This window comes from Danio rerio, chromosome 14, assembly GCF_052040795.2.
Source record: "Danio rerio strain M-AB ecotype USA chromosome 14, GRCz13ab, whole genome shotgun sequence".
NCBI lineage: Eukaryota > Metazoa > Chordata > Actinopteri > Cypriniformes > Danionidae > Danio > Danio rerio.
The window spans coordinates 1,815,001-1,839,000 of NC_141034.1; the positions used below are offsets into that span (position 1 = coordinate 1,815,001).

At 36.6% G+C, this 24,000-nt stretch overlaps 2 protein-coding genes across 5 annotated transcripts in view; one reads left to right on the forward strand and one right to left on the reverse strand.

Annotated features, from left to right (window-relative positions):
- kcnip1a (Kv channel interacting protein 1 a) overlaps window positions 1–5,061 on the forward strand; it is a 58,903-nt gene extending 53,842 nt beyond the window's left edge. For all 4 annotated transcript variants that reach the window (XM_087281213.1, XM_087281212.1, XM_087281214.1 and 1 more), the window contains exons 4-8: window positions 63–133; window positions 268–375; window positions 2,873–2,977; window positions 4,601–4,663; window positions 5,007–5,061. In XM_087281213.1, coding sequence (XP_087137339.1) covers window positions 63–133; window positions 268–375; window positions 2,873–2,977; window positions 4,601–4,663; window positions 5,007–5,054 — 395 coding nt within the window. In that variant the 3' untranslated portion in view covers window positions 5,055–5,061. The remainder of the gene's footprint in view (window positions 1–62; window positions 134–267; window positions 376–2,872; window positions 2,978–4,600; window positions 4,664–5,006) is intronic.
- Window positions 5,062–9,667: 4,606 nt separating this feature from the next.
- Window positions 9,668–18,520, reverse strand: tlx3a (T cell leukemia homeobox 3a). Its single transcript, XM_087281211.1, has 3 exons — window positions 17,187–18,520; window positions 15,258–15,492; window positions 9,668–12,013 (listed from the first exon to the last, which is right to left on the reverse strand). The coding sequence occupies exons 1-3, from the start codon at window positions 17,503–17,505 to the stop codon at window positions 11,812–11,814; spliced, it is 756 nt and encodes a 251-aa protein (XP_087137337.1). The 5' UTR covers window positions 17,506–18,520; the 3' UTR covers window positions 9,668–11,811.
- Between the last annotated feature and the right edge of the window lie 5,480 nt (window positions 18,521–24,000).

Sequence of the window (24,000 nt, forward strand, 5' to 3'; positions counted from 1 at the left end):
TGTTGACTCATGTGAATGTTCTCAGCTTCAAAAGTGTGTGTGTGTTTGTGTTCTCTCTGCAGACGCCAGCACATACGCGCATTACCTGTTCAACGCATTTGACTCTTCCCACAACGGATCCATCAAATTTGAGGTGACGTTTCTCTCTGTTCTCTACTCTGCATTTCTTCTATTGTTCTTTATATATGTGTTTGTGTCAGCAGAAAACTCTCAGATTGTGTCCTCTGTGATGAATTCCTCTTCATTGTTTCTCTTTCTCTCTGTCAGGACTTTGTAACGGCTCTGTCCATCTTACTGAGAGGAACCACAACAGAGAAGCTGGAGTGGACCTTCAACCTGTACGACATCAACAGAGATGGATACATTAACAAAGAGGTGTGTGTGTGTGTGTGTGTGTTTGTGTTGCTAGTATTCCAAATGTCCCCACAAGTATAGCAATACCAGTAAATTTTGAGCTGTACAGGTGTGTGTGTGTGTGTGTGTGTGTGTGTGTAGCTTGTATTCCAAATGTCCCCACAAGTATAGCAATGCCAATAAATTTTGAGCTGTACAGGTGTGTGTGTGTGTGTGTGTGTGTGTGTGTGTGTGTGTGTGTGTGTGTGTGTGTGTGTGTGTGTGTGTGTGTGTGTGTGTGTGTATGTGTGTTTAGCTTGTGTTCCAAATGTCCCCACATGAATAGCAATACAAGTAAATTTGGACCTTGTGGGGACATTGTTGGTCCCCATGAGGAAAATGGTTCATAAATCACAGAGAATGAATGTTTTTAAAATGTAAATAGCTATACAAACTTGTGTGTGTGTGTGTGTGTGTGTGTGTGTGTGTGTGTGTGTGTGTGTGTGTGTGTGTGTGTGTGTGTGTGTGTGTGTGTGTGAGACCAAATGTCCTCACAAGTTTAGCAATACCAGTAAATTTGGACCTTGTGGGGACATTTGTTTTGGTGGCACGAGGAAAACGGCTTATAAATTGTGTGTGTTTGTGTGTGTGTGTGACCACATGTCCCCACGAGTATAGCTAAATTAGTAAATTTGGACAATTTTTGGTCCCCATGAGGAAAACGGCTCATAAACAGCACATTATGAATATTTTGTAAATGTAAAAATGCAGATTGTTAATGGGAAGTCCTCATGAAGATTACTGTACAAGTGCTAGTGCTAGGTGTGTACAAAGAGTGTTTGTGTGTATGTGTCTCATACACTGAATAAACAGTGCATTGGATTGACTTGATATAATTGTGTACATCAGTTCCACATGATTTAATTCTGTTGGTTTAACGTGACTTTTTGTGACGGGTTTGTGTAAATGTGTCATGAATCTGTTTTAGGGACAAAATTAGTTATCCTAAATCGTCCTAGGGCCCGAGTGTCCACATGCATGGACAGCACATTTTAGCTCTTAAGTGGCTATTTAAAATACTTTGAATGTTTTATATTTTGTTACAGACATACAGTGTCATCTTGCAACTGTTCTGCAGCATATACACTGTCACAAACACTATTTTTAACTGTCCAAAATGGCAATAAATGTTGTTTTTACTCTCTGATAGTCAAAGCAAGTTTCCAAAAAAATTTCTATGTTAAATTTGCTTAAAAAAAAAGTTGGAACCACGAGTCCACATACAGTTGAAGACAGAATTATTAGCCCCCCTGAATTATTAGCACCCTGTTTATTTTTTTCCCCAATTTCTGTTTAATGGAGGGAAGATTGTTTCAGCGTATTTCTAAGCATAATAGTTTTAAAAACTTATTTCTAATAACGGATTTATTTTCTCTTTGTCATGATGACAGTAAATAATATTTTACTTGATATTTTTCAAGACACTTCTATACAGCTTAAAGTGACATTTAAAGGCTTAACTAGGGTAATAAGGTGAACTAGGCAGGTTAGGGTAATTAGGCAAGTCATTGTATAACGATGGTTTGTTCTGTAGACTATTGAAAAAAAAATTAGCTTAATGGGGCTAATAATTTTGTCCCAAAAATGGTTTTTAAAAAATTAATAACTGCTTTTATTTTAGCCGAAATAAAACAAATAAGACTTTCTCCAGAAGAAAAAATATTATCAGACATACTGTGAAAATTTCCTTCCTCTGTTAAACATCATTTGAGCAATATTTTAAAAAATCAAATCAAAAGGGGGCTAATAATTCTGACTTCAACTGTATATGGATGATTTTCTCATATCAAAAGATGATACTTAGATTTTTATTCTAATTAGGTTCTAATAAGCCCAAATAGCAAAGAGAAATAAAAAATGCATGTAAAAAAAACACCTAGGGCCTTAAGAGAGAATCGGGCAAGGTCTTGTTTTTGTTTTGCTACAAACAGTTGAAAATAAATTGATCAATTCATGAATATTCTTGCATATAGCACCAATAAAGTGTTTGTGTTTAACACATACAGCTGAAGTCAATATGATTAGCTCTCCTGTTACATTAGGCCTTATTCAAAGATTTCCCAAGTGCTGTTTAATGCACTTTTTAAATAAAATAAGACATGTTTAAATATTAACAGTTTTAATAACTAATTTCTAATAACTAATTTAATGATAACAGCACATATTGTTTTCCGAAATATTCATCTTAAAGTGACATTTAAAGGCTTAACTAGGGTAAATAGGCAAGTCATTGTATAACAGTGGTTTGTTCTGTAGAAAATTCAAAAGTAATATTGCTCAATAAGGGGGCTAATAATATTGAGCTTAAAATTATTTTTATTATTTTATTGCTTTTAATCCAGCCAAATTAAAATAAGACTTTCTCCAGAAGAAAGAAATGTTTAAAACAGAATAACATAATTTTGCTTTCAAATGTACATAAATATTGTACTTACTGTATATTTTACACATCTTTATTAAAACGATATTTTGGTTTCAGGAGATGATGGATATTGTGAAAGCCATATATGACATGATGGGCCGCTTCACCTATCCTGCGCTGAAGACAGACACACCAAAACAACACGTGGACGCTTTCTTTCAGGTCAGTGTTGCCAACTTAGCAATTTTGTTGCTAGATTTAGCAACTTTTCATACTACCCTAGGAATCACCTAGCAACAAATGTAACAATTTTTAACATTCATTTGGCTACTTTTAGCAATTTTTAAAAAGTGACTCAAAAGAGCAGTGGCTGCAGGCTTCACTCAGAGTTAAGTGCTCGCTCAGATTGTTTTTCATAACTCTTAATTTACTGATATTTGTTGATATGTTGGTAATTTAGGTAGCAATAAATTCCAAAAGTGCTATAATTGTTGTCACTTTCACAAATGTGTTAATTTCACAAGTTAAAAAGAGTAAGAACACAAGTTGTGGTTGTTTAAAAGAATGTACCGGTTTATTATCAGTGTTATATTTAAAATGTAAGAATTCTTATCAAAAAGTGTTTGTATTACTTTTAAGCTCACGCTTACTTAAAAAGCTTACTTTTAAGCTTACGCTTGTCAGATACTACACTTGTCAGATTCAACTCTATTTTTCATACAAATCTAAATGGACATATTTCAAATAATGTTTTTGCTGAAGAGGCCAGTCAGTTTGAGAAAACATTAATTATTTTGTATACTACATAAAGATGTTTTTTTTACATATTTTTATTTTATATTTTTTATTTTATATATTTTTAATAAGTTTTTTTTTATCAAGAGAAAAAAATGGAATAGAATAAAGAGGGGAAGTACAAAATCAAACAAAAAACAAAGCATTAAAGACTAACTGGAAGCAGGATATTTTCATAAGTTTCTATCAACTTGCAGAATTTTTTGTTGTTTGATAAACGTATAGCTTTAAGCAAGGAATCAATTTCAATTAAAAAAAATGGACAAATAAGGGAGAAGATTTATGAAATTTTTGTTTGTGGATAAAGAATTTCGCATTAATATAAAAAAGTTATTTTGTCTGTAGTGTAAGATATATAATATATATATACAACATAAAGATGTAGTTTTGAGTTGTGATTACGCAAAAACGTCATCACGCAAAGTAATATGTTAATGAGAACCTGTTTTTTGTGCATCTGAATGTAATGTTTTAATATAATATAATACACGGCGCCTCAAAGAGAAGAACATGACGGGCTTACGCTTGTCAGATACTACGTGATGACGTCACTGATATGCAAATTAGAGTGTAACATCATTTGGCAACATTTAGCAAGTTTTCGTCCAGGCTTTAGCTACTTTTCATTCAAAATAGTTGGCAACACTGTTTCAGGTCAGACTGTGATTGTGAACCTCCACTACCCGTGGGCGAGGGGAGGGGGTTGGGAGTTGGTTCGAAAGCTTGGACCACTTACAAAAGTCCAGGATTTCTGCCATACATGAGCTAATTTGTCCTATTTTGATTGCTATGCCGTCATAAACAGTGAAATTAGCCCATTGAAAAAGGCTTTAAGACCAAGCGGAATCATCTGTTAAGCCAATTCAGCAAAAAGGTATTACTTAAAATGTCAGTAAAATGCAGCATTTGAGCCTAATAATAAAATTAATGAGACAAATAACTGCAAAAAGGTCCACTTCTTTTACCAGGCTGGCTACAGGTCTGTTTCTGTATCAAAATCTGTTCATAAATACTGTATATAAAGACAGATGGATGTTTGTTTGTTTGCAGAAGATGGACAAGAACAGAGATGGAGTCGTCACTCTGGATGAATTCATTGTCTCCTGTACAGAGGTACGACGTCATGCTCAGAACTGCAGAGTATTTAACTAATAATAAGGATCAGGAATTCAGATTTATAGTATTATATACATTAGACTTTGCAGTATACATTGCAAATAGCCAGCCTTAAAGTTCATTCCGAAAGTGAACAGTGTCCTCTAGTGGCAGTGAGTGAGACTTGCAGCTTTGATTAAGCATCTGTAAAGTTAGAAATCACCCCGTCTCTAATGTGTTGTAATATTATTAACAGTTTGCATGACTATCTTTTATGTGTTCCTCTCTCTCTCTCTCTCTCTCTCCACCTGTCCTTGTGAAGTCTCTGATTAAGCATCTTTGTTGTGTTGGTGTTGTACAGGATGAGAACATCATGAGGTCTCTGCAGCTCTTCGAGAACGTGATTTAAAGGCACAGAACATCAGAAATGGAGAAAGAAGAAAACTAACTGATCAGAAACAGCAGAGGAGAAAACAACGTTCACCCTGTCGTAAATCCACAAACACATCCACCCAAACACACAGACGGTTTGCTTTCAGGAAATCCTCTGGTTAAACTCGATTGGGCATCAGAGTTACGTGTCTATAACCAAACAGGGAGCTAGTTAAAGAGCATGTCGGAGTTTCTATAAAGCTGAACTTACTGTAAGGGTTTTTTAATTAAATGTGAACGCTTTATTATTATAATCTATGTCAGACAATGAGGTACAGTTTTTTTTGCAGAATAATATCCGATCGACTTGTGATATAATGCAAATATTCAGCACATCTGATCTGAAGTGTTTTCTGTGTGTGTCATTTTGATATAAACATGCAGTTATTAATGCACTGTAAACAAAGAGTCCGTTAATTAACATCTTCAGTATTTTAATGATTGACAGGTGTTTTCAGTTTATTTATTTATGAATTGCATTAAGGGATCTTGATCGTCATCTTGAAATATTTGCACTCATTTTAGTATTTTAAAACAATTTATTGTATATAAAGTTCATTCATTCGTTTTCCTTCGGCTTAGTTCCTTTATTCATCAGGGGTCGCCACAGCGGAATGAACCGCCAACTATTCCAGCATATGTTTTACGCAGCAGATACCCTTCCAGCTGCACACCAGTACTGGGAAACACCCATACACACTCATTCACACTACAGTTCATCAGTTACCCTACTGTTTGGACTGTGGGGGAAACCGGAGCACTCGGAGGAAACCCACGCCAACAAGGGGAGAACATGCAAACTCCACACAGAAACACCAACTGACCCAGCCGGGACTCAAACCAGCGACCTTCTTGCTGTGCTGTGACAGTGCTAAACACTGAGCCACTGAGTCGTCATATATGACGTTATATTTTTTAATATTTATTTAATATTATTATATATAATTAAGCCTATAACATACCAGAAAAAGTTCTGCTGGTTTATTACCAGGCTTTATACTGTTATTTACAACACCAACCCAGACAATATATCACTACTGATATTTATGAGCAATATCACACGAGTAGCAGTGCCATGTGGCTGTATATCAGCACTGGTGGGAGGCGTGCGTTAGCTGGAGGTCGCAGACCGAGTGGCATAAGCAGGTCGCACACCGGATGCGCCGATATGCACCGGGACATGCACATCACAGTGGACGTATCACACACCAGACACATACATTGGCATGTTATTTAATATATAACTATTCAGATGGCGCTTTGTGGCGTGGCAGAAATATGAACAGTGTCTTGAGTTGTGGCTGGGCGCCGCAGACAGCCGCCGACTTGCTGCGCCAGTGTGTGTACCCTGAAAAAACCTATGTTTAGAATTCTGGCGCTGCCTGTCGAGGCACGTCGCTGTGCTTCGCTTCTGGTGTGCGACCCCCTTTAGTGTCCCACCATTGACGATATACAGCCATATTGCACTGCTACAAGCGTGATATTGCATTTATACAACAGTTCGACGGCATAATTTTGTATATATATAAAAGAAAATCAAACACAAAAGTCTCGAAAAACCTTTTGTTTGAGGAACTACTTTCTTCCGCCATTCATTTACATCTGCAGCTGACCATCAGAACAGCAGAAACCGCTGCTACTTCACCAACTTCACTGTAGAGCTCGTGCTGGAGTGATTCTCTAGCGTAATGTCTAAAGTGATGACAAAACAGCGGATTTTGCTCACATTTTAAAATTATAAGGCTGAACAGCATGAAATGCCATCAGTCTACAGAGATTTCCCAGTATTTCTCTGCTGCAATCAGATCACAATTATTAACCCCGAAAAAGCCAAAGCAAAGCAAACACTATCAGATTACTGTGGTATAAATACAGCACTACAACATACAAAAGAGAGAGATCGACTTAGAAAGTCACTTACCTGTTTAATAATGATTTGATCAGCTGTAGTTTGAAATTCACGCTGAGTTTTTCTCCTTAAAGGCTTAAAAATACTAACCTAAAGGCTTAGTATGCGGTCTCTGTCGCCATCTGCTGGCAGAACGTCTGCTGACTTTGCTCTGCTCAGTATGACAGGCTGATGACCACCGATGTGCTGAATCTCTGAAATTATGAATATTTAAAATAGACACTGTCCTTCCAAACAAACTGCATAGTTGCAATCTAAACAACTCCATTCTCAACTAAAAAAGCCTCAAAAGTACATGATGTTGTCCAACAGCTGCAATATTTGTCAAACTGTAGTGAGTTGTTTAGTCCTAGTGTGGGCGGAGTAATACACAAGGGTGAAAAGGCTGTACCAGTGCTGATATTGCTTTAATATCTCATTCGAGAACCAGACAGAACAGTTGTGTGTGTGTGTGTACATATATATATATATATATATATATATATATATATATATATATATATATATATATATATATATATATATATATATATATATATATATATATATATTTAATATTCATCATTAATTAATTAATTAATTAATATTCATTCATTTAAAATTCATCTATATTTAATAGATGATATATATATATATATATATATATATATATATATATATATATATATATATATATATATATATATATATATATATATGTATATATATCATCTATTAAAAATGTCAATTAAAGTGACTTTTTCAAACTTTGTCAACGTCAAAATTAGTACTTTGGTATGATCAAGATCCCATAATGCAATTCAAAATCATAAAAAACATGAATTAGAAAATATGTGTTAATCTACAGATATTTCTTTACAGTGTTATCCAGTAGCATAAAGCGGTGTCTCAATGGTTTTCTTATGAAGATGCAGCTTTTTGTCCTCCATTAGCATTAGCATTCTGTTTGTGTTTTGGCAGTGTTTGTGTGCTGTGCTTGTGTGACTGTCTGTTGTTTGTTTATATGGAAGGCCATCGGGGCCAAAACACATGAAATCCGAACGTGTCAAAACACTGCCAGCACACTGGCTAGCACAACAACCAATGAAACGGCTGTATTCAAGACTGTATTTGCATATGGGAAGATACTTCAGGGCATGAAAACAAAACTCAAGTGTTAAAATCTGCATAGATGAGTTTTCCTGAGTGTATGAAGTAGTGTTATCCTCTGATTGGCCAGTTATTGCTTTTCACTTGCAAAGACAGTGATGCAATTATTTAAATGTGAAATTTAATGCAGCACTGTGACTTCTTGAACAGCACATGATCACTGTATTTTCAGTGTGCCAGACATCTTTCCAATTTTGTAAAATAATTACTTATTTTATTATTATTATTACTTATATGCATTATTATTACATTTACAGTTCAGTAGTATTCTTTTTAAAACTTGATTAAATATAATGATAATAATAAATTGTCTTTTTATTATTGTTGTTATTTTTTTATATATATTATTGTTAATATTTTAAATTATTGTTACTACTACTTCTCCTAAATTATGAATAAATACTACATTTAAATTGTCTACCACATTCTCAATTTAACTTGTATCTCTCTCTCTCTATTTTTAATAATGCACATAAAATATATAGACATAAATTTGCCATCGTGTTTATGTGTGAAGGATATCTTATAACAATATACTGGTTTTATCTCCTTCCAAAAAAAACTAAATCTCTGTGCATGTGTGCGTGCGTGCCAAACAAACCTAAGTCAGTCAGACTGTTTGTATTGAAGTATTTTGGCCTAGTCTGCTTTCCATATGTGTGTTTATTTTAAGTGATGCTCCCCACTTGTCTCTCTATTGGCTTGCGATCACGCTAAGCTCCTCCCACTCAGAGCTCTGCATTCTGATTGGACTGTTTGCCTGTCAGCGTCATCAGAATGTCACGCTTCACCCCAGTATGTGATTCTCTACTATAAACCACAGCGCTTTACCTTCTGCATTATTTTCCTTTTTCTTTAATTCTTGGCTTCACATTTGTGCAGATTATGATGTGAAAGTGACGAGGATTGTCATTGACCGTAGCAAACTTTAGCAGTCACTGTATATTTCGTGTCTTTGTATGTAATGTTTCATTTAAGACATGTTTTTGAGATTATTATTTTTGTACTACATGAAAGCTGTGAATTGCCAAAACTTAGTACTGTTTTATGCAGCCATAATGCCATCTTACTGTGACTATAATTTAAGAAGAGAGCAAACAAAACATGTCAACAGAATATGAGATTGTAAAGAGAGCAAATAAAAGATCAATAATGTGTGACTTGATTCATAGCATTATCTTAATATATTGCGAAAATGAGTTAGAATGGAGATAATATATATAGAATGAACTGAATATATATATATATATATATATATATATATATATATATATATATATATATATATATATATATATATATATAAGAAATAGATATATAATATTAAAATTAGTGTTAATACACACACACACACACACACACACACACACACACACACACACATATATATATATATATATATATATATATATATATATATATATATATATATATAATCAAAAAGCTAAAATTGTGAACGAATGCTTGTAATTGAGTTTCAAGTGAAATCTGTGTTTATCACAGTTGTTACAAACAGTCCTGGCAGACCTTAAAACTGCTCCAAAAACCACTTATTTATTTTTATTTGTGATCATTTCTTGATCATTTTCTGATGTGTTTTATAACAATCACTGTGCCGGTACAGCATAACGAGATTAAAATATATGAACTTTAATTTATTACACACATTGTATATTTTATACTCTGCAAAGTGGGCCTGAATATGAGCGGCAGTGTCTCTAAAAACTGTGTCTGATTTGTTTATTTATTCTCCATGATGTTGTAAGAGGAAGCCGGTCTGATGGAGTGGTGGAGAGACAGACGGATGCAGGAGATGCTTCGGTATCCTCTTGTTCAAATGTTGTGTAAACTATTTAACAATAAAACTTTCAATGGGTAACGCTGATTGTGCAGTGTTGTATTTACACACCGTTGATCTTCTGGATAAAAACCAATAATAAACAACGACAAACATTAGTCAGTAAAGCATCGTCACCAGAGTAGCACAAAATATTAACCATTGTTTTCATGACATGTACAGACTTCTTTACGGACATCATCTGGGGTCTCATTTACGCGTGAACATGTTTTACTTACAGCAAGCGCACATTCTCCTATTAACTTTTGCGTTGGAAGCGTTGGTTTTGTGACTACAATTGCCAACACAAAAGTTGGAATCAATAAAAATTCATTCATTCATTCGTTTGTTCGTTTGATCGTTCGTTCATTCATTCATTCATTCATTCATTCATTCATTCATTCATTCATTCATTCATTCAATCATTTATTCATTCATGCATGCATTCATTCATTCATTCATTCATTTGTGCATTTGTTCATTCATTCTTGCCTTCGGGCATTTGTGCATTCATGCATTCATTCGTGCATTAATGCATGCATTCGTGCATTCATTCATTAATTCATTCATGCATTCAGTCATTGATTTATTCATTCATGCATTTGTGCATTCATTCATTCGTGCATTCATTCATTCATGCATTTTTTCATTTATTCATGCATTCCTGCATTCGTTCATTTATTCATTCGTTAATTCCTTCTTTCGTTCGTTCGTTCATTCATTTATTCATTCATGCATTCATTCATTAATTCATGCATTCATTCATTAATTCATTCGTGCATTCATTCATTCATTCATGCATAGATTTGTGCATTCATTTATTCGTGCATTTATTCATTTATTCATGCATTCCTGCATTCATTCGTTTGTTCGTTTGTTCATTCATTCATTCGTGCATTCATTCATTCATTTGTGCATTCATTCATTCATTCATGCAATTATTCATTCGTGCATTCATTCAATAATTTATTCATTCATTCATGCATTCATTCATTCATTCATTCACTCATTCAATCACTTTCTTTTTCATCCACTTTTCTGGAACTGGGGTGCAGGGTTCCAGTCTCAAGAAAAAACTCCAAGTTTTCCTCTCCCCAGACAGTTTCTCCTCCAGGGAGATCCCAAAGCGTTCCCAGGCCAGCCAAAAGACTTTAGCTGCGTATGTACTGCATTTGAATTGAAATGTACTACTTCGCCAATAGAAAAGAATGCTCTATATAGTATAATATTTACTATATACTATACGAACATCGTAGTAAAGCATCGTCACCAGAATAGCACAAAATATTTACCATCGTTTTCATGACATGTACAGACTTCATTACGGACATCATCAGGGGTCTCATTAATAAACATGAAAAAGTTTAGCTTAGGGCTGCACGGTGGCGCAGTGGGTAGCATGTTCACCTCGCAGCAAGAAGGTTGCTGGTTCGAGCCCCGGCTGGGTCAGTTGGCATTTCTGTGTGGAGTTTGTAAGTTCTCCCCTTGTTGGTGTGGGTTTCCTCTGAGTGTTCTGGTTTCCCCCACAAACCCAAATTTTGCCTTTATCATATCATTGCCAGTAATAAATAAATTAACATGTATTCTGCTGTATGTTCACTTTTAAGGTTTCTACGTAAATTAAAATAATAATAATAATAAACATCAGACCCCTGGACTGTATTTACAGATCTTCTGGCTGTGATTGTTTCCCACTGGATTTAAAAAAAGGGGAATGTGTTTGGTGTTGTTTCCACAAAAGGTGCTCCTTACAAAATGAATAATCATATCCAGTCTTTTTGTTGTCAGTTTTCAGGGCAGTGCGTGTGAAGCTGATGGGTTTTTGGCTCCAGCAGTGTTTCAGGCGCTGCTCATTTTTGCGGTTCTCTCCTGAGCCCAGGGCTGGAGGTTCTGCAGGGCGTAGAGGGAGGAGTTATGCAAACACAGAGGATCTGACGACACTGATTCGCTGATGGACTTCTGGAGGGCGTCGGCCTGCAGCTGAAGCAGCATCCGATTGGCTTGCTGACGCCCAGCCTCACGTTCCTCAGCCGTCTGCCTTCTGGAGAATTTGAAGTAAGATGACGAGAAAAATATATTAAACAAAACATTTAATACAAATTAAAGAGATTGTTCATTCAAAAATTACATTTATGCCATTATTTAACTCACTCTTCACTTTCATTCATTCATTTTCGTGTCGGCTTAGTCCCTTTATTAATCAGGGGTCGCCACAGTGGAATGAACTACCAACTTATCCAGCACAGGTTTTACGCAGTGGATGCCCTTCCAGCCACAACCCATCTCTGGGAAACATCCGTACACACTCATTGACATTCATACACTACGGACCAATTTACCCTACACAATTCACCTGAACCACATGTCTTTGGACTGTGGGGGAAACCGGAGCACCTAAAGGAAACCCACGCGAACGCGGGGAGAACATGCAAACTCCACACAGAAACACCAACTGACCCAGCTGAGGCTCAAACCAGCGACCTTCTTGCTGTGAGGCGACAGCACTACCTACTGCGCCACTGCGTCGCCCTCACTCTTCACTTTATTTATGCTTTTGAACACAAAGGAAGACATTTCAAAAAATGCTGAAAACCTGTAACCATTGACTTCCATGGTGTTTGATACTATGCGGGACGTATGAAATACTGTTTCTGGCTCCAAGCCATTACTCATTTGAATTGAGAATATACAGTGCATCCGGAAAGTTTTCATATATGAAAACTATAACTATATATGTAACTATAATTATTAATAATTAATTAATTGTAATTATATATGTAACTATAGTGCTATGTTACAGCCTTATTCCAAAATGGACTTAATTCATTGATTTCCTCAACATTCTACACACAATCCCCCGTAATGACAATGTGGAAAAAGAGATTTTGAAATTGTTGCAAATTTATTAAAAAATATAAAAGCTGTAAAATCTCATGTACATCAGTATTCACAGGCTTTGGTGTGAAGCTGTAAACTGAGCTCAGGTACATTCCGTCTCCACTGATCATGCCTGAGATGTTTCAGCAGCTTCATTGGAGTTCACCTGTGGTCAATTCAGTTGATTGGACGTGATTTAAGAAGGCATACACCTGTCTATATAAGGGCCAGGGTTGACAGTGCATGTCAAAGCACAAACCAAGCATGAAGACAAAGGAATTGTCTGTAGACCTCAGAGGCAGGATTGTCAGGAGGCACAAGGTCGGGGAAGGTGACAGAAACATTTCTGCTGCTCTAAAAGTTCCACTAAGCACTCCATCATCAAGTGGAAGATGTTTAACCACCAGGACTCTTCCTAGAGCTGGCCGGCCATCTAAGCTGAGTGATCGGGGGAGAAGGGCCTTAGTCAGGGAGGTGATCAATAACCTGATGGTCACTCTGTCTGAGCACCAGCGTTCTTCTGTGGAGAGAGGAAAACCTTACAGAAGGACAACCATCTGTGCAGCAATCCACCAATCAGGCCTGTATGGTAGAGTGGCCAGATGGAAGACACTCCCCGCCTGGAACATGCCAAAAGGCATCTGAAGAACTCTCAGACTATAAGAAACTAAACTCTCTGGTCTGATGAGACTGAAATTGAACTCTTTGGAGTGAATGCAAAGTGTTATGTTTGGAGAAAACCAGCCACTACTCATCATCAGGCTAATAGCATTCCTACAGTGAAGCATGGTGGTGTTGGCATCATGCTGTGTGGATGTTTTTCCACTGGAAGACTAGTCAGGATAGAGGGAAAGATGAACGCAGCAGTGTACAGAGACATCCTGAATGAAGACCTGCTTCAGAGTGCTCTTGACCTCAGACTGGGGCGACGCTTCATCTTCCAGCAGGATAGTGACCCAAAGCACACCGCCAAAATATCAATGGAGCGGCTTCACAATGACTCAGTGAATGTCCTTGAGTGGCCGACCCAGAGTCCAGACCTAAATCCTATTGAACATCTCTGGAGAGATCTGAAAATGGCTGTACACCGTCGCTTCCCATTCAACCTGATAGAGCTTGAGAGGTCTGCAAAGAGGAATGGGCAACAAGACAGGTGTGCCGAGCTTATGGCATCATATTCAGAAAGACTTGAGGCTGTAATCGCTGCCAAAGGTGCATCAACAGAGTATTGAGCAAAGGCTGTGAATAATGATGCACATGTGATTCTACAGCTTTTTTATCTTTAATAAATCTGCAACAATTTCAAAAACTCTTTCTTCACATTGTGTGTGGAATGTTGAGGAAATAAATTAATCTAATCCATTTTGGAATCGGACTGTAGCATAAAAACATGTGGAAAAAGGGAAGCGCTGCTATTTTCCAGATGAACTGTATTTGATTAGTCATTTCACACGTTAAGGTGAATTTCATATAAGATGATGGCGTACACAACAGTCTGTGGACTAACCATTTACAAAACATTTATCACTTTCTGGCCATCGGATATTAGGCATGCTTCTATATATTGCGATTGTGATTTTCTAAAGTAACACAGAGCTTCGTAAACGTTTATTATTATCATTTGATGAGTCTCCCCATAAAGTTTGATATTGCGCTTGGACTCAGAAGCTGCTTCGCATGACGTCACGCTTAACAAGTGGAAAGTATTCGTTTTTACTCCATTTACTTATTCTATAGAATGTGATGTGAGGCTGGGTAAATAGTGAATAAATTAACATGGTTCAGTCAATGCTTTTGAATGAATGCAATGAAAAGAAATGGCTGAAGTTGCCTCTAATATTTTTGGACAAATGCAGAAGATCTGTACCCATTGACCTCTGTAGTATTTTTAGTTTGTATTTTACTATGGAAGTCAATGGTTACCGGTTTTCAGCATTCTTCAAAATATCTCTGTTTTGTGTTCAACAAAAGAAAGACACTTTTTAACCTTGGACAATTGAAAAAAGTGACTTTTATTGTCATGTGTAATAGTGTGCAGTGCTGAATTGTCTGTGTTGATGTTGTATAATGCTCTACAAACACCTGGTATTAAACTGCAAGTGAAAGTTCTGTTATTTTACAGACTTATTTCTCTCTTTATTATTTCTTACTCATTATATTATTATTTCAAACTACTTTGAAGAATGCTTTTTTTTTATGTTCAACTTAATTTGTTTAAAGTCAGCCCATATAAACTGTTTGCAGTACTGGGTTGCATCTGGAAGGGCATCCGCTGCATGCGTAAAACATATGTCTGAGCAGTTGGCAGTTCATTCCGCTGTGGCGACCCCTGATAAATCAGGGACTAAGCCGAAGGGGAATGAATGAATGAATGAATGAATGAATGGATGAACAGGTCTGTCTCTCACCTCCACTTGGTCCTGCGGTTCTGGAACCAGGTTTTGACCTGCGCGTCCGTCATCTTCAGGCTCTTAGCGAGGGCCGCGCGCTCCGCACTGGCCAGGTATTTCTGCCGGTGAAAGCGCTTCTCAAGCTCGCAGATCTGCACCCGCGAGAACGACGTGCGAGGCTTTTTCCGTTTGGGCGGAGTTCGGTTCTGGTACGGGTGACCGATCCGCCGGGTCACGGTGAACGGAATGAGAGCTGCGAAACAGAGAAAAAGTATAATTTATGCTGTTCTGTTTCCTTATAGATTTTCTCAAAACAATCACATTTTTTCCCAGATAATAATATCATCAATTTAAAAGCAGGTCAGTCGACGCATTGACTTAAGTTATAATTATGAACATTGTTTGTTTACTTAAAAAAGAGAGTAAACTCGTTGCCTTAAGTCAACTAATCGCTTTCAACAGTTGCTCTAAATGTGTCTGATTATTATTAAATGTTCTTGTTGATTGCTGATTAGATGTTTGTTTAATATGCAATAGACTTAACGAAAAAACATTCAGAAAGCTGAATGCACTTCATTAACCCTCTTAAAAGAGCGCAAAACACATGCACATGATAAAGCAGCTCATCGCGTTATTATCGAAATTTGACAGAACATTCAGTAATTGTTAAGTCGCACATTTCTGTGAATAATTAAGGGCAGAACGCATATATATATATATATATATATATATATATATATATATATATATATATATATATATATTTTTTTTTTTTTTTTTTTCAAAGCATATTTAACAAGTATCAAACTAAAATTATGGACCTGTTCTTGAAGAGTGTAAATGAACGTTCCCTTAATGCTTGTTTTATGCGCTTTTTTTAATTAATTAATTTGTTATTAATTAATATATATTTTTTTTTTCAAATGGTTTGGGTTCTTTTTTCTATTTGGTAATTTGATAATGTCGTTCAAATTCTTACTTACATTCTTAATCAGCATATTTACATCAATATATATTCACAAAACCTATATATATATATATATATATATATATATATATATATATATATATATATATATATATATATATATATAAATTTATTAGCCTTTATTAAATATTTTACCATCGAAATTGATAAATTAAAATCGAAACTGATGTATTAATATATCGCTTGCATTTAGGAGCAAGCAAATAATTCATTTAATCAGCATAATTAAAAATGTAGTTTCTATTTATTTTAATGTATATAATTATTAATAGGCATTACAAAAACAATTAGGTTATTTAAGTTTATTATTAAGTTATTTGGGTAACTTCATAATGGTGATTTGATTTAATTGGATTTATTTAATTCGCAGTGGAATGCTTATTTATTTCATTTATTATCATTATTTTAAACAAATACTAACATCCTGTGAAATATTTTCTGAAACCAAATACCCAGGTACAGCATCCAGAGACCTGTGAAGCCTGTGGATAATTTCCAGCATTCTCGCGTTTTCCTTTACCTGGCAGCCTGTCTTTGGGGAACCTGCGGTTATGTGTACCAAAATAATATGGGTATCATTACAAATACTGTTTTTGCAATCAAGTTCATTGGGTAATTTTATAGTGATGATTTTATTTATTTATTTATTATTATTATTATAGATCTATTTTATTTATTTTATGTACTGTCACACTGATAAACATGATTAATTAGATGTACTCATTTGTTTTTAAGGTGAGTGGTTGCAATTTATATGGGCTGAATTTATACTAATTAAATTTATTAATGTTCAACTTAATTTGTTATTGTTTAAATTCAGCTCTTATTTGCAACCACTTACCTTAAAAAATTAGTAAATCCAATGAATCATTTTCAGAAACCAGCCGCGCAGCTCCAGCATCCAGAGACCTGTGAAGCTTGTGGATAATTTCCAGCATCCTCGTGTGTTTTGTCTTTACCTGGCAGCCTGTCTTTGGGGAACCTGCGGTTATTGTCCATCCAGGGGAAGCACAGCGCCGGGGCCGCGCTCATCATGGCGGGAGCGAGCGGTCTGTGCGCTGGGACCCGAATCACTCCGCCGGGCAGCAGCGCGCTGCTCACCCCGAACACTCGGCCGGACTCCTCCAGCGAAACCCCGGGCAGGGGGACATGAGGAGCAATGTTTGGACTTCCTAATCGGCTGCTCTCCGGTTCCGCAGAGCCTAAAATCTGGTCGATCCCAAATCGTATGGGTTCCTGGTGAGCTTTAGACGGCGGTTTTGACTCCTCGCGCTCCATGATTCCCAGATTATGTCGGATTAAAAGCGAACAAAATCACCTTAAGTGCGGGAAGGATAGTTTTAATTTAGTTTTAGCCTTGTCCATGGTTGATTCCCGTGTTTCCCGTTTCGGTTGAACTCTTCAGGTCTCGCCACCGATGCGCCGCGCGTCAAACTGTCGAGTGTTTCGCTCCGCGGCGCGTGCCAAACTCTTCAGCACAAGTTTTCATTGGTCGACTGCATGGGCCCGTCATTATCTCCATCTATTGGCTGACATTTAGAAAAAACTGAACTGAAGCCTTGTCGTGTTGTTCAATAATGTCATCAGACCAATTTCCGAAATGCGCATTTATTGGGGCTGAAAGATCCTGCTGCTAATTTATTTACAGAGGTCTCTCATTATATCCAATCGCATTAAACTTTGAATTAACTTTGTAGATATGCGTTCAAAACAGATTCGTGTTTTCTAATGGAATTAACTGCGCTTGGTTTAATTTCAATAATCAGTGCCGTGTTCTCGCCCTGTCAGTTAAAAGTCGCGTTTTTCTACAGAACAGATTGAGATAAACGCGCAGGATTCATGTTCGTTATCGATCAATGTGCAGAAATCGGAGATCGTCTGCTTTTCGTCATCTCTGAATCTCCAGATCTGCTGCTCAGATGCACAACATTGATTTGTGCCGCGGCGTTGATGAATGCTCGAACCCCACATGCCGAACGCTCTGCGCTGCGCGTAATTTCATTCAGTAAAACCATCTCGCAACACACCAATTAGATTTTATTACATAAATCTCACCCAAACAGAATCCATCAGATATGAGAAGTTGTGCGCCGGACCGTCGGCGTGTATGTGTGTGTGTGTGCGCGCGTGTGTGTGTGTGTGTGAGCGCGCAGAGCCGTTTAAATTGATGGCCAAATTCGTGTCCTCGCACCGGGAAATGGAGTGTTTGCCGTGGGCAGGCTGCTGGCAGGACACGCGCAATGAAAGAGCCGCGAAGATTGAGTCAGTAATGCAGTTTAGAAGCGTCTGAGCAGGTGAAATGGACATAAGCGGCCCCGGGCCTCCACACACACATCTTTTACCGTGGAGAACAAATGACAAAGACTTACTTTCTTTCATATTGGTAATTTTTTTTGCAATATATTTTTTTAGATTAATTCATGGATGCATGCATGAATAGCATGATATACTTTTTATTATAACACTTGATATTTTACTTTTTTTCTAAATAAAGAAGCGCAACCTAAACCCAAAAATGACTGCTTGTTCAAATTACTTATTTAAAATTAACTTAATTAACACAATTCTTGAGCTTTTTGAAGGGGACAACTTAATTGTTTTATGTTAAATCCGCTTAAAATTGTGAAAAAAAACGAAAAAAACAACAACGAATAAGTTAATTCCTTTATGTTGACCAACACAAATCGATTGTGTGGAACCCAGAGCATTTTTAGATTACAATACTGTTATCAAATCTGCGTTCACAGCATCTCTTAAATCATAAATATGTTTGTACTGTGTGCGTAATTCACTTTACGCATTCTCCAGTCGCTTTAAGCAGGATGACATGCAAATAAATTAAATTGCTAATAAAGTTTATCACACACTTTAGCTGCTGTGTAAAGACAAAAAAAAACAGTATCATTAATAAGCCTCACAGAATCAACAAGTATGTATTTGTGACCAGAGGTGAAGCAACACCAAAAGATTTATTCGCGTAATTTGTCCTCACGCACACTATTAGCGCGCAGTTTTCAGCGTCAGTGAAATGGACACGCTGTCTAAAAATGTGCCACCGCCTGCACAGAGCCTTTGACGGCTGTAGACACATGAATGATTTTTTAAAAACCGGCCCGTGAATGTATTCAGACATTTCTGGCAGAAACGCTTGACTCCCCTAAACGTGCTTCTGGCGCGTGTCCGTGCCATATGTGCACGCGGCGACAAATTTGGCCTGTTTACTGTTAGACGCGTGATAATAGCGTATAATTATGTCACATTTGCTTCTTCTTCTTCAGTTTCCTTGACTTTAGACATTAATTGGCACTGTGTTATTTAGCAAATGCACCCAGATATACTTGACTTTGCTGGCTGTCCATCCGCGTTATAGATCTCTCTCTCTCTCTCTCTCTCTCTCTCTCTCTCTCTCTCTCTCTCTCTCTCTCTCTCTCTCTGTCCTGATTGATTGAGCTGCTCTGAGATCTTCACTATGCTGTAATCGGTATCGCTCGTCCTCCCGTTATTTATGCGTCCCGCGAGGTTTTCACCCGTCATATGAGCGCAGGCCTGTGTGCTTTTGTAATTGCTCCAACAATGTAATTAACGCCCTCTTGTATAAGTGCTTGACCTTGTATAATCTCAAGCATGATAATAAAAAATAACCCATCATCATGATGATGATGATGATTATAATAATAATAATAATAATAATAATAATAATAATAATAATAATAATAATCATAATCATAATAATAATAATAATAATAATAATAATAATAATAATCATAATCATAATCATAATAATCATAATAATAATAATAATAATAATAATAATAATAATAATCATAATCATAATAATAATAATAATAATAATTATTATTATTATTATTATTATTATTATTATTAGGATTAGGATTATGGTACCACTTTAAGAACCAATACTCACTAATAGCTGGCTTACCTGCCTATTATTAACATATCTTTATTATATCATATATAATATCTTGCTCATATATTCCTTATTAATACTATATATTGCTCTGAATGATCTTATTCTCCATACCCAAATACACAATCTACTACCTTAATCGTTATTAATAAACAGCAAATAAGTCGTTTAATGATTATTATTAGCAAAAATTGTTCCTTAAAATAAACTGTGACTAGTTTAAGTACCAATTCTCACTGTAACAACTACCTATTACCTGTCTATCATTAACATATCTGTTTATTATATATTATTTAATATATTCCTTATATATTGCTTATTAGACCTATATTTTTCTCTGCAATATCATTCATACCCAAATACAAATATCTATCGATGTTAATAAACTGTGACTAGTTTAAGTACCATTTCTCACTGTAAAAACTGGCTTATTACCTGCCTATTATTAGCATCTGTTTATTTTATATAATTTAATATATTATACATTCCTTATTAGTTCTATATAATCCTCTGAATGATCTTATTCTCCACACCCGAATACATAAACTACTTCTAGTCGCTATTAAAATGCAGCAAATTAGGTGTTTATTGAGCTAAAAGTCGTAGTTATAGGTTATCAATAGCAAAATTGTTCTTTAAAATAAACTGTGACTAGTTTAAGTACCATTTCTCAGTATAAAACTGGCTCATTACCTAGCATCAGTTTATTATATATTATTTAATATATTATATATATTCCTTATTAGTACTTTATATCTCTCTGAATGATCTTATTCTCCATACCCGCATATAACTTCTACTGTAATCGCAATTAAAACACAGCAAATTAGGTGTTTATTGAGCTAAAAGTCGAAGTTGATGGTTATTAATAGTAAAAATTGTTCCTTAAAATGACTGTTCCCTTGTGTGTATATGTCGGAGAAAAAGTAAACTTAATGAAGTCTACTTTAAAACACACATGCCAAGAACTGTAGGCATTTTATTGGTTTATTATGGCTACTAAATATTTCAGATGATTGTTTTTAATTAAAAGAGTGTGGTTTAGTGTTGGTTTGTGGCTGGAAGGGCATCCGCTGCGTAAAACATATGCTAGATAAGTTGGCGGTTCATTCCGCTGTGGCAACCCCTGATTATTAAAGTGACTAGCCGGAAAGAAAATGAATGTTTTTAATTAAAATAGCTTCACTTCTCATTTTAATATTAAACAATCACGCAAGCTTATATTAAATTTAGATCAAACGCGACTTGTAGCCTATTTTTAAATAGGGTGAAGTTTAGGTGTCCCAGATTTCCCAAAATTCACCTTATATTATTTCCACACACTTTTAAGATCAATTAAAATCAGTTTTTAGCTGCGAATTTGGTTTTAATGCTATAATTGAAAGCGTTTTGCATTCACTGGACATTTAATCCGCTTAATAAAAAAACCTAAGTTTGTTTGTTTGTTTAATATCAATATTTTTCACACTTTCTGTGCACAAAACTTTAGGAATATTAATGGCAAAATTCTCGCATTTTGTTTTCGTCTCTTCACACAAAGCCCCATCCATTCGCTGACGTGATTGAAGGTCAGATCCATCATTGGGCTCGACACATTAAACGTTTTATTCTCCGGAGAAAGCGAGACGTATAAAGCAGAAATATAAGGGGATAAAAGCCGACGATTTGTCTTTAAAATTACCCCGTATTTGCATAATCGGGGATCCGGGTGTCGCGCCCGCGGGCGTCATTTTTATTGCGCGTCTCCGGCGCGTTATCAATTTCCCAACCTCAGCACAGAGCGCGCGCGCATCCGAGAAACACACACACGGAGATATAAAAGCAGCAGCGTAAAGTAGAATTAAGTGATATAGGGGTCGTATGTGCTTTTCAATAATAAATAAGAGACTTTGAGAGAAGCGGCGGTGGAGGAATATGAATTGACGCCGGTAAGTAATAGAGCGTTTAAAAACAGCTCCTGTGTGTTTTTATTATGATCTGTGTGTGAGTGTGTGTCAGCGTGTGCTGAAGCGCAGGAGTTTAAAGGCCACACTGCATGGAAAAAAAAACTTATCAGGAGAGAAAATCTCCACAGCCCTGAAGCCAAACTGACACAGCAAATGACATTTTGGCCTGTTAATAATTCCCGTCCTCTGTCAGCCCATTAAATATTAAATAAAGCCGATTAAATGTAAAGTAATAGCCTGTGAACTCTCTGAAAACACGTGTTTCCCCTCACGCTGAGGCTCGAGCATTGATCTAATGATGCTGTGGTGCAAATGAGAAGACTTGAACAAATATTTCGAGTTGTTTTATGAGGCTTAAAAACGCAGGCGTTTCTTTAAAGCCCAGTGGATTCTTCATTTGATGATAGATTGTTTTCTAATGCTGTTATTTTACAGTACTTTCAGTATTAGATTTGCTGTTTGTAAATAATCCAAACTACACCTTAAAAATGTTGGGTTTTATACTATTTATTCATGTTCTCTCAACACAAATCAATTAAGTAAACACAACAAATTTAAGTGGAATGAATATAAAACAATTTTACAACCCCCCACCCCTTATAAATGTCATAGCACAACATTGACAAACCCCACTAATAACCCAGCATTGTAAGAGTGGAACTTACCTTAAGGCAAACCCCACTAACTAGAATTGTACATTTCCTAAAGAAAATGTGAGAGGGGTTTGCATGGCAAATCGACGGGGCACAATGCATTACCAAACTGACCAAAATAGCTGTAAATGCAAAGAAATGGTTAAATTCATGTGTTTATGTAGTTGCTAGGGTATGCTATATTGTTGCTATGCTGTGGCAATGCCGTTTTAATATGTGAAGACAATAGAGATTTAATCAGCCTGAATCAAAAGAGGCCAAATCCTGTCTTTCTCTGATATTCCTGTGCTGAATTATGGCTTGTTTATGTTGTTATAAGGTTGTTAGGGGGCTTAAAGTGGTTGCTAGGGAGTGTCTACAACTTTGCTATGTCACTACTTAAAGAGCCCATATTATACATGAAATAGGGTCATATCTTGGTTGTAAGGGTCTCCAACAACAGTCTAATATGCATGCAAGGTCAAAAAACACTTTCATGGTCTTATAATCTGCATTTATTTTTACCTAATTATCCCAGCGACTCCTGTATGAATCGTCCAGTGATTCATTTGTTCCCAAACCCCTCCTTAGCGCGGAGCTAATCTGCGCTGATTGGACCGATGACAGTCTGTCGCGATTGGTCGACTGCCTTCAGTCAGAGAGGGAAATGGCCAATAGCTAATCAGCAATTTAAAAAGTAATCACAGTTCATACACGCTCGATAGTGTAGGCGTGAATTTTAGCTGCCACACTATGGCGAGTGGATAGTGCCACGGATAACCGAACGAAGGAGACAGTCGTGTACTCGCCATACCACACACACACAAAAACACACACACACCTCCGGATGACAACGCTCCCGCTTCCGCCCGCACCCGCCAGGTTTTAGCCTGAGAACCCGCTCCGTTTTCTGCCCGCCGCGCCCGGTCCCGCTAGAGCGGAGAACACAACCAAAAATCACCCAGTATACAGTCCAGACAGCCAAGCTGTCTGTATAGACACATACACACAGCACAAAGCACACAGAGCTCGTTCGTTCGTTCGTTCGCTCTCTCTCGCTCTCTCTCATACGCTCTCTCATACCAAGCAGACTCTCTCTTTCTAATTCGCATAGCAATATCCGTGATATTGCTAGACAGCCCGCTCCCGTCCCAAATTAAACCCGTTACCGACCGCTCCCGCGATTTATTCGGAAATTTATTCCCGCGGCTGTCCCCGCGCCAGATTTCTGCGGCGCGGGAATAAATTTCCGAATAAATCGCGGGAG